The sequence below is a fragment of the Gadus chalcogrammus genome, chromosome 17, assembly GCF_026213295.1.
Source record: "Gadus chalcogrammus isolate NIFS_2021 chromosome 17, NIFS_Gcha_1.0, whole genome shotgun sequence".
NCBI classification, from domain to species: Eukaryota; Metazoa; Chordata; class Actinopteri; order Gadiformes; family Gadidae; genus Gadus; species Gadus chalcogrammus.
Window position 1 is genome coordinate 9,003,753 of NC_079428.1, and position 10,875 is coordinate 9,014,627.

At 46.8% G+C, this 10,875-nt stretch overlaps 1 protein-coding gene across 2 annotated transcripts in view; it reads right to left on the minus strand.

Annotated features, from left to right (window-relative positions):
- Positions 1 to 10,875, minus strand: part of arhgef40 (Rho guanine nucleotide exchange factor (GEF) 40) — a 39,124-nt gene that overhangs the window by 14,001 nt on the left and 14,248 nt on the right. For both annotated transcript variants that reach the window (XM_056575502.1, XM_056575501.1), the window contains exons 5-16: positions 9,694 to 10,875; positions 9,154 to 9,395; positions 8,529 to 8,711; positions 8,149 to 8,263; positions 5,740 to 5,833; positions 5,513 to 5,599; positions 4,776 to 4,892; positions 3,783 to 3,881; positions 2,852 to 3,003; positions 1,678 to 1,816; positions 1,375 to 1,494; positions 891 to 1,082 (exon numbers count right to left, since the gene is read on the minus strand). The exon at positions 9,694 to 10,875 is cut by the window's right edge and continues 124 nt beyond it. In XM_056575502.1, the coding sequence (XP_056431477.1) occupies positions 891 to 1,082; positions 1,375 to 1,494; positions 1,678 to 1,816; positions 2,852 to 3,003; positions 3,783 to 3,881; positions 4,776 to 4,892; positions 5,513 to 5,599; positions 5,740 to 5,833; positions 8,149 to 8,263; positions 8,529 to 8,711; positions 9,154 to 9,395; positions 9,694 to 10,875 (2,722 nt within the window). The remainder of the gene's footprint in view (positions 1 to 890; positions 1,083 to 1,374; positions 1,495 to 1,677; positions 1,817 to 2,851; positions 3,004 to 3,782; positions 3,882 to 4,775; positions 4,893 to 5,512; positions 5,600 to 5,739; positions 5,834 to 8,148; positions 8,264 to 8,528; positions 8,712 to 9,153; positions 9,396 to 9,693) is intronic.

Here is a 10,875-nt window from a genome sequence, read left to right on the forward strand (position 1 = left end):
ATACCTCAACCTCAGGCAGTTCAAGCGATCAGACAGCCAGTGTTTGTATGTATAGTATAGAGTATAGCGTATACAATATAGTGCACATAGAGCAGTGTGTGTACCTCAGTCAGCGTGGTGAGCAGCCTCTGGGTGTTGTATACAGTATAGTGTGTACAGTATAGGGTGTACAGTATAGGGTGTACAGTATAGTGTGTATAGTATAGTGTGTACAGTATAGGGTGTACAGTATAGTGTGTATAGTATAGTGTGTACAGTATAGTGTGTACAGTACAGTGTGTATAGTATAGTGTGTACAGTACAGTGTGTATAGTGTATACAGTACAGTGTGTATAGTATAGTGTGTACAGTATAGTGTGTGTACCTCAGTCAGCGTGGTGAGCAGCCTCTGGGTGTTGTATACAGTATAGTGTGTATAGTATAGTGTGTACAGTATAGTGTATACAGTATAGTGTATACAGTACAGTGTGTATAGTATAGTGTGTATAGAGCAGTGTGTGTACCTCAGTCAGCGTGGTGAGCAGCCTCTGGGTGTTGTATACAGTATAGTGTGTACAGTATAGTGTGTACAGTACAGTGTACACAGTATAGTGTATACAGTATAGTGTGTACCTCAGTCAGCGTGGTGAGCAGCCTCTGGGTGTTGTATACAGTACAGTGTGTACAGTACAATGTGTACAGTACAGTGTGTACAGTATAGTGTGTACAGTACAGTGTGTACAGTACAGTGTGTACAGTACAGTGTGTGTACCTCAGTCAGCGTGGTGAGCAGCCTCTGGGTGTTGTATACAGTACAGTGTGTACAGTACAGTGTGTACAGTACAGTGTGTACAGTATAGTGTGTACAGTACAGTGTGTACAGTACAGTGTGTACAGTACAGTGTGTGTACCTCAGTCAGCGTGGTGAGCAGCCTCTGGGTGTTGTCCAGGCAGCTCCAGCGGTGGGAGAGCAGGTGACTCATGTCGATGAGCCTCTCCCTGACGGGGGGCAGCAGCAGCTGGACGTCCCGCAGGCCGGACCAGTCCAGGTCGGCCCACACCTCCAGCCGGCCCAGCACCTGGAGGCTCTCGCTGTGGACGTCCTGGGGGCACAGCACAACGTCATCAGCATAACTCGTAACCGTAGTCGTGTTATCAGGGGGAGTGGTAGTAGAAGGGGTGGTTGTAGGGTCATGTGATGATTATTGTTGTGAATGACTGAATGAGTGTCGGAGAAGGGTTAGGGGCCCCAAAGGATTCCTAGGGCCCTCTATGCTTACAACGTCCGCACTCACAGCATGTCACCCACTTTAGATAGAAGCATCTATCAAAAGGCCCTCACAGACAGACCCACAGACAGGCAGGCATGCAGAGCCAGCAGGTGTGTGGACTCACGTTGGCCGTCTCCCTGAAGCTCTTGAACTTGTGCTGCTTGACGGACAGCCGGCTGAGGGACAGGGGCGGGTCTTTGTACTCCTCCAGCTGGGACTGCACCTCCCTGATCTCCTGGTCACACTGAGGAGAAGGGGGAGAAGGAGAGGTAGGTCGATTTAGACGAGAGAAGAAACAGGTGGAGAGAAAGGAGAGGGACAGAGAGTGAGGTTTTAAGGGTGCTAATGATTCCCTGTACAAATACTTAGATGAGTTGTATTCATGAGGCTGAGGACAGTGAGTGCTGAGATGTGTTTCTGCTGTCACCTTCTCCAGTTTGTCCACCAGCCCCGCCAGACGTCCGAGAGCCTCCAGGTCGCAGCCTCTCTGGTTGGACATGCGGACCAATCGGTGAAGGGCATCGTCCACGCTCTCATAGAGGTCAGAGGTCGCAGCGAGGGCAGCTCTGAGAGGGCAAAGGTCACTGGTTTGTACAGGATATACGATTGGAGATGACAATGGCTCATTCATTCACTTGGATTAAAAAATGTCAAATGTTCTAAATAGTCATTCAAGTTTTACTGATAACAATACTTACTAACGCAGTTATTTTCTTGGATGGTCAAAATACATGGAATGTATTTTGAGTCAAAATACATGGAATGTATTTTGAGTATCAGTTCAAAACCATAGCATTTATGATCATTTATAAAGTTTCTGCCCTTATTTGTCTACTACTCATGCTGTGAAGATAATTTTTTTTCAGTCAACCTATAAGAACAGGGCTGAACTACTAAATTTCCTATTTGATTTAATTTACCCAGAGTTTTATCCAAACTTTGTCCAATAAGAGAATAAACCAGCAAACACACAACAGTGTTTAAAAATGCACAACCATGTTAAGAATCGCAGTTGTGAGTTTGCCAAATCACATAAAAAACCCAGATCCTTGTTTTTTGTTATTTCACGGTATGTTTTATAACAGGATGTGAAGTTTACGTCTCTCTCCACCAGCTGTTTCTCGCCTCGAGGTCAAAACATGTAAACAACACGTATTGTTGTGATGGTCTCCGAGATTTAGAGAAGAACATAACAACCGTGTGTGAAACTACTTTAGGGGAGCAGTTTAACTCTTTCAGGGGTTTGGAGGAAGAGGAGGAGAAGTTAGCAAGAAGACCACAGCTCAATGATGTAGCCCACCAGAACAGGACACTGTTGTGTGCGAGTTTATGAATGTGTGTGCGTGTGTGTGTGTGTGTGTGTGTGTGTGTGTGTGTGTGTGTGTGTGTGTGTGTGTGTGTGTGTGTGTGTGTGTGTGTGTGTGTGTGTGTGTGTGTGTGTGTGTGTGTGTGTGTGTGTGTATGTGTGTGAGTGAGAGTGTGTTCCACAAGTCATGTCATTATGACATTCATACAGTACAACAAAAATTATCTTCTTGAGTATATTGAGGATGCTAAAGTATATATGAAAGTGTTTATTCATCAGATTGGAACTTCCTTACTTGCAGTCTGGGGATTTATGTGCCAATCCTGACGTGCTATTGGTTAATCCGGCGAGCCAGGCCCCACCCCTCTGCTGCAGCTCTGTTAGTCTTTGGTCGGCCAGGACGTCCATCATGAGTCCTCTGTGCTTTTCAATACTTAAAGGAACAGCCTGTGGAAGAAAAAAAAGACATCTTTGAACAGATTATATTGATCAAAGGTATTTACAATAATATCATTTAAACAATATAATCTACAAAGAAAGAAGGACTTCAGGAATACCACAAATCTTGATTTTGGTTATTAAGGAGTTATGGAACTGGGAGACGGCGCCCCTAGGGGTGGCATGGAGGAACTTCAGAGGGCATAACATACACACACAATTAAGATAATATACACATTGAATTGAAAAACCGCTAGCGGAAAAAGTTGCAAAGATATGATTCGGACAAAGAAATAGAAATTCAATAGGTAAAAATCAAGATGCGGGCGTCACATAACAATTCTAAGAACGCAGACAGCATAACCATTTGGGCCGTTGCACTGAACAAATTAGTTATGGAACATATTCTGACTACATACCACACCAAGCTGCCAAGCTACACCCCTGTCTATCGACCTTGAGTGTCAGAAAGGCACTATATAAAATACAAATATTATTAATATTATTATGAGTGTATAAAAGTGCCCCCTCTTTTCTAAAATATCTCTGTTACTCTTGTTTGTATCTCTTTATAAAAGTTTTGGTAGATATAATAACATTCAATCGAAAGATGTGCAGGTGCTTTGTACTAAACACCAAACGCCAACTGATAAAGAAGTAAGCTAGGAGAGATGCGCTAATAGCCACAAACCGAGAGACATACGCAAACAGACATATGCTAACAGAGAAAACGCTAATTATAGTGTGATTAGCCATGTCTTGAGCGTCTTGGGTGTTTCTCTAAGTACCTTGATATTGTCTGGCATGGGTTCAGCGTCCATGGAGCGCAGTGCCTCTCCTAGCAGTGAGAGGGCGCCCTCACACCGCTCTGTCAGGCTCTCCAGGCTCTGTGAGGAAGAGATATAAGTTACTATAGCTTATTTATTAAGGCTTTTAGGGATCACTCGGCCATTCTTCGGGCTCGGTGGTTCTATGTGGGCGCCACTTAATACAACGTGGTTTCAGTTATTTTTTTATATTACAGCGGGAAAATAATACACGTAACATGAATTTGTTTATGTAACCCACCCCAGTCTAAACTGATAGCTACAACTTTTGTTTGTAAAGAAACAAAAACAGAACAGAAACATGCTCAACATGTTTGAGGCCAGGGGTGATCGGCGGGGATGGGAAGCAAGTTTTTCAGATGCGCAGATAAACTAATCCTTGCTCTGGATTTAGATGTCTTGGATGGAAGCCATGGGAGCTCAGATAATATCACTCCCCTGCTTTTGTCCTTCAGTGCCTCCACTCCCTTCGTCTGAGCCTCTCCCCCCTCTCTGTCTGACTCTCTGTCCCGCTCCCCGTCTCCCTCCCTCCCTCCGTCTGTCTCTCGTGGCCTATCCCTCGTATGACCTCTCTCGCTGTCTTCTTCCATTTTGCTCCGTCCCCCTGTGTCTCTCTGTCTGTCTCCCTTCATCTCTCGCTAGCGCCGTCTTTCTCTGTTTCTCAGTCATGACTCTCGTGCAAAAAAAGCCTCCTTCCCTTCCCCACTTTCCCGAGTCTCTCCCCTTCTCCTTCTCCCCCCTCCCGGTGCACCTCCCCCCCCCCCCTCTCCTTCTCCCCCTTCTCCCCCCTTCCTCTCTGTGCACCTCCCCTCTCCTTCCCCCCTTCATCCTCTCTGTGCACCTCCTCTCCCCCTCTCCTTCCCCCCTTCTCCCCCCTTCCTCTCTGTGGACCTCCTCTCCCCCTCCCCCTCCCCCTCCCCTCCCCCTCCTCCCCTAGCACCAGTGTCAGCCTACCAGCCTGAAGAGCAGCCAGTCGGCGTGGGCGTGGCTGAAGTCCCCGCCCATGTCCGTGAGGAGCTGCTGCCGGTCCACGTACTGCTGGAGGACCCCGGTCCCCTGGACCGCGTGGACCTGGGAGCACAGGAACACAGGGAGCACAGGAGGCGAGAGGGAGGGAGGGGGGAGGGAGGGGGGAGGGAGGGGGGAGGAGAGCCGGTTAAACCGTGTTGGAAGAAATCTCCCCTTAGGATCCAACAGCTCAATTAAAGCCTGATAATAATTTAAGCTATCTGGTTCTCCGCTTAAGAGCCATTAGGCAAAGTAGTGATTTAATAAAGCAGTTAATACAGCGTGGTGTCCTCAGGCTTATCTCGTCTCGTGTGTGAAAGTGTACCGCTGTTGAGCTACTGAGAGTTGTTTAACATAGTTACTGTAGATATACTTGTGTAGTATTATTACTGTAGATATTCTTGTGGAGTATTGCTACTGTATTTATACTTGTGTAGTACTGTGGCTGTAGATATACTAGCGTAGTATTGTAGTATAGTTACAATACTTATATTTTTGTAGCATTGTATAATTGTTACTGTAGATATACTTGTGTAGTATTGTAGTATTGTTACAGTATATATATTGTGCAGTATTGTAGTATCGTTACAGTACATATATTGTGCAGTATTGTAGTATCGTTACAGTACATATATTGTGCAGTATTGTAGTATCGTTACAGTATATATATTGTAGTATCGTACCTCCAGTGGTTCCAGCTCGAGAGCGGTGGCATCCTGTTGTTCTTCCAGGAGAACCAGAACAGAACCAAGACCGCCTGGAACCAAGACCTTAACACACACACACACACACACACACACACACGCACAGACACACACACTGTTGACATCTGTACACTCAAGCTAACAAAGCATTTAGCTGTTTTGGCGGGAAATCCTTTGGCGGCAATATTTTAGGGAGCAGACCTCACCTGGAAGTGGTTAAGAGCCGACAGGAAGAGAGGGGAGGGCGGGCTCTGGCGGCTGTCAATCAACACGGTCAGGCCTTTTTCTTTGGCTGCCGGGCTGTGGAGAAGGTCGAGAGACATGTTAGGAGAGAGAGAGAGAGATGAGGTAGAGGGACATCCAGAGGGGGGGGGGGAAGAGAGAGAGAGAGAGAGAGAGAGAGAGAGAGAGAGAGAGAGAGAGAGAGAGAGAGAGAGAGAGAGAGAGAGAGAGAGACAGAGAGATTTCTCTTCAATGTTGGAGATCTCTTTAAAAGAGGATTTAAAGTAGGGCTTAAGTGAATAACATTCAACGCTCTTAGTAAGAGCAGGAAAAGTAAAATGCTTAATTTGTAAAGGTTGGGTTTACATTCCTGGCACATCATCTGGCAAAGCAGAGCCGACTTATTAACCTTCATGAGAAAAACATCACTTTGCATAAGATCTCCTAAAAACCCAGGAAAAGGTCAAATCAACTGTACTTAAATGTTTGTTTCGGTAAGAACGCCACGTCGGGCAAAGTTGGCCCATAAACACTTTGGTTAAAGGTTTAGTGCAAACGTTCATTGGCACAGAAGTTAAAATACCACGAGAGGACAAGCAAAGTCTGGATGCTAAGGTTTTGGAGTTTGGTTTCGATAGAACAGGATATTCTAGGAATAGCTGTCAGGAGAGAGAGAGAGAGAGAGAGAGAGGAGAGAGAGAGAGAGAAGAGAGAGAGAGAGAGAGAGAGGAGAGAGAGAGAGAGAGAGAGAGAGAGAGAGAGAGAGAGAGAGAGAGAGAGACTCAATCAACTAACCAACCATTATTGATTTTTTCTCTACTCTTCTTCTACTATTATATCAAACTTTGCAACTTTTGAAAGTGCTTTTCTTGCTACATTTTCTTTGTTTAATTTGTAACTACTTTAGGAATGTGAATGTCTACTTTCGATGCTAATACAACTATTTTTAATCAATTGAAGAGAGAGAGAGAGTGGAAGAGACTATAGTAGTAAACAGAAATGTCAAGTGCGGATATTAAAAGGAGCAGAAAAATGACTTAATTTGGCTAGCACCGTGCGAACCAGCCGTCAAGCTATGCTAAGATAAATATATCAGCCAGAATTTGGATCTGGGGGGATATGTCCCCGCAGCGCTACATTACAACTGGTTCAACATATGCTAAGCTAATTAGCCTCGCCTTTTGTGGCACGCCAAGGAACTCCCTGCAATAAAGCAGTGGTGCGCAATGTCAAGTCAGGCCCTCATAGAGATAGGAGAACACATTTTGACAGTTAAAGTTCACGTTCAGAGCGGATAAAATATTTCTTCCTGTTATAATCTAATCTGGCATCATACACGTTGTTATTAGTAGGATTTAAATGAAAGATTGTAAAGTATGATTTTTAAAATCGATGTGTGTTGAGTATGTTGAGTATTAATCTAGCGACGGATTAAAATCTAAAAAATTTATATTTTAGGTCAAAGATGGTTGACTTTAGGTTTTAGGCGAAAGCTGGTTATTGGTCTGTGATGCTATTGGTCAAGGTAAGTATCTGGGCTGGAAAGCAATGCATCATGGGAATAACCACCATTTGCACCCCGCACATAAATGTACAACAACTCAGTCTGCTCGCTACACACAGAGACACTACAAGAGAGCTGTATAAATACCTAACTTAATCACTAAGAAGGATTTGTGCTAAAAGAAAGAAGTGATTTTTTTCCCCCTCTTGGATTCTTTCCCAGACTCCTGGACTTGGCAGGAAGCCAGCGAAGGAAACATCAAATCAGGCTGTTGGTAGACGGCCGCCGATGCTGGTAAACTCCTGACCTGGGGCCGAACTAGTCCCCGACACAAATCACGGACGTTCACATAATGAGTTCCTTTTGCTTGAAATGATTCCCGAGAATTCCCTTCCTGCTGGGATAGGATCAGGCCTGTGGCCTCGAGGTAACCGGAGAGGGAAAGGAGTACAAAACAGCCACCCGGTCGCCATTGCTCGCGAGTTGAAAACAATTCCATGTCCAACCCCTGTTTGGCATTAGGTGGGTTCTTGGGTACGTTGGTAGGGTTCTGGTTGGGTTTGTTTTTGATCGTGACTCAGAATAGACATAATATTCTAAACTACAGACTGAAACATGCCCTGAACCTTGTGCAGACATGATCCTCAACTCTGTGTGGGTTTATGACATTACATATTTTAAATAGAACCATAGACAGGCCGATTGTAATCATATTTTTATTCTATAATGACTTCATTACTATTGGTATTATTATCTGTTGTTTTGTGTTGACATTATGTTTTAGAATGTGTTTTTAATATTATTTAATGAGGTTAATGATAGGTTAACTCATCTTAATTCTGGGTTGTTAGTGCAGACTATGAATATATGAAGCTCTAGTGGGTTTTACCGAGTGATTCTGTGGTAACAGGACAGAACTCTGGCCATCTCCTCAGCACTGTAGCCCTCCTCAGGAACGTGGGTTTCCGTGACGACCAGAGCCCGGCCAAGCCTGTCCACCGTACCTGAGTTGGATCAAGCATAGCATAACATTAGTTCATTGTAGGATAGGACGAGCTAATCACGGACTAAATTAGTCAATTATAGCATAAAAAAGCTAATCATAACTACACGGTGGTTGCGAACATTCAACAAAAATTAAGTTATTATATTCATTTATAAATATTTTGTATAACCCTATAACAATGAGCCATTCTTACCGATCAACTACTGATTTTTTTTGTCAACTTTCGCTGTAAAGTATAAATTAACTGTCTTCCAATCACATACCGGATAGCTTGAATTTCCCAGACTGTAACAAATCAGAGTCCAGTTCCCTCAGGAGGGGCGGGGCTTCAGCAGACGGGTTCTCTGATAGGACGGGACGAGGGGTTTCAGGTCCTGACTCTGAAGCATCGTGGTTGGACAAACTCGTACCGGATTGGCTGATGGAGTCAGATTCGGTCTGAGTCTCTGTGGATCAATGTGAATGAATATTAGTGAGTGAGTGAAGCATTTAACGAAGAGAAATGGAACTTGTTGACCTTAAGGGAGGTCACTTAGTTCTTAAGTCTTTTTCTCCAAAGGGAGAGTGAATCCGGATACACGACATTGAGGAGTAGTTAGGGGTTAGGGGGTATCTCGCTGTACGATTCCTACAAGTACTCATTGGGGAATCAAAGTGATCTGTGTGTTTGTATACATACTACGATCTGCGATCTACTACATGAAGATGAGCTAGGCTACTGTAACTCTGGATGTCAATGGAAGATGCTATCGGAAAGGGAATGCCAGTGAACCCTCCTCTCTTACACGCATTGAGGAAATTGTCATTAAACAACTCATCTGATTCTGGGTAAGACTGACTGAAGCAAACACCACTCTACAGATACCTGACTGATCCCTCTTATCTCACCTGTGCTGCCTTTCCTTGGTTGGGTTTCTTCAGCTCCCTGATTGGACGAAGTTTGTTCTTTGTCCCGTCCACTAGACTCCTCTGCTATCTCTAATTGGCTGTCCTTGGTGATTGGCGGTTTGGCGGAGGAAGGGCGGGCGGGAAGTGGGGGCGGAGCTTTAGGCAGAGCTTTAGAAGCTTTTTGGTTGCCACGGCCACCGGAGCGAGCCCTTCTTTGGGCCCCCTTTCCCTTCCTCTTTCTCCTATTATGGATAAAGTCATTCATATATTATTTATCCCAAATTGATAAGCATTTAACATGGAAAACAATCCAATTGATCGGCAAGGATGTAGAATTTAGGAAATTAGAAAAAATCCAGGGAAATTAAGCAGATTTACCAATGCATTACAAACAAACCCTAAAATGATCTTATTGTAAACTTTAGTAACTGTTTTTTTGTAGGGACCATGTGACCACATTTATATAACTTTAATGACACAATGCATTTTCGTGAGGAAAAAGTAAATAAACCAATGAGAAGGAGGATGAGATAGGGTTACCTGGGAGCCCGCACTGCTGCTGCTCTGACGTCTCTACCTTGAGGTAAGTCCCTGCCAGCGGTCTTCACTACATTCTTCTCCGGTTCCTGGCTCGCGTTTGGGTCGGCAGAACCCGCACACGTTCCAGATTGTCCCATCAACTGACATTTCTTCGTGCTAACTCCGTCGACCAATGGGACGGTGGCATTCGCCCCGCTTCCCGGAAGGTCGGCCAACGGCGTGCCGGCTTTGAGTACGCATTCCGGAGCTTCTGAAGTGGGCGTGGTGGAATCGCTGTCCCCGCTCAGTGGTTTATCGGCATCCTCGAACACAGAGTCCGACTGGGACCCGGGATCTGATTGGCCCTCAATCGTGTGCAACAGCTTGTGATTGGTCAAGCCTTGGGAGCCTTTGCTGGCCAAAGTGTCACTGACGCCCTCGTGTTCCTTACCCCCGTCCCTGCACGGCTGCGAGAGGCCGACTCCTTCCCTCTCCTTGCCCACGCCGGGCCTCCTCTCCTTGGACGGACCCTCGAAATAAACTCCCTGGCTCTCCCGGGCCTTCTCGCCGTCGTCCGAGTCGTGGAGAGACGAGGAGTACGAGCGCCCCACGCCGCCCTGCTCGTCGGCTCTGGGGGGCGAGGGTTGAGCCGGTAACGTGTCCCCCCTGTGCGTCGACGTCACGTCCCTTTTCCCGCCTATAACATTCCGGAAGCTCCCGGATCCCTCTGCCTTCCCGTAGCCCCAGGCCTTCCCCCTCTTCAGCTTGATGGCGTAGCTCCGCCGGCACAGCGGCAGCGTCTTGGTCTTGCTGATGGCGTGCATCTCCAGGTACCGCGAGGAAGAGGAGGAGGAGGAGGGCTGCGCCTGCCGGGCGTCGGCCCCCCCGTCGGGCCCCCCCCGGGGCTCCAGCAGCTCCACGTAGTCCCCGTCCGTCTGGAGGTACCTGGAGGTCCGGCCCAGGCCGTCCTCGCTGCGCCTGCGTCGGGGGAGCGCTGGCTCGGGGTCGCGACCCGCCGTTGTCCCTCCTCCCCCGCCGCCGCCGCCGCCGGTGTTGTTGTTGTTGTTGTCGTCCTGCTCCTCCTCCTCCTCGTCCCAGGACCAGGAGTCGGGGTCTCCGGAGGAGGAGCCCCCCCAGCCGCCCAGCCCCCCGCCGCTGCTGCCCCCCTCGCTGGGGAGGCGGCCCGGCGCGGAGCCCCCGCCG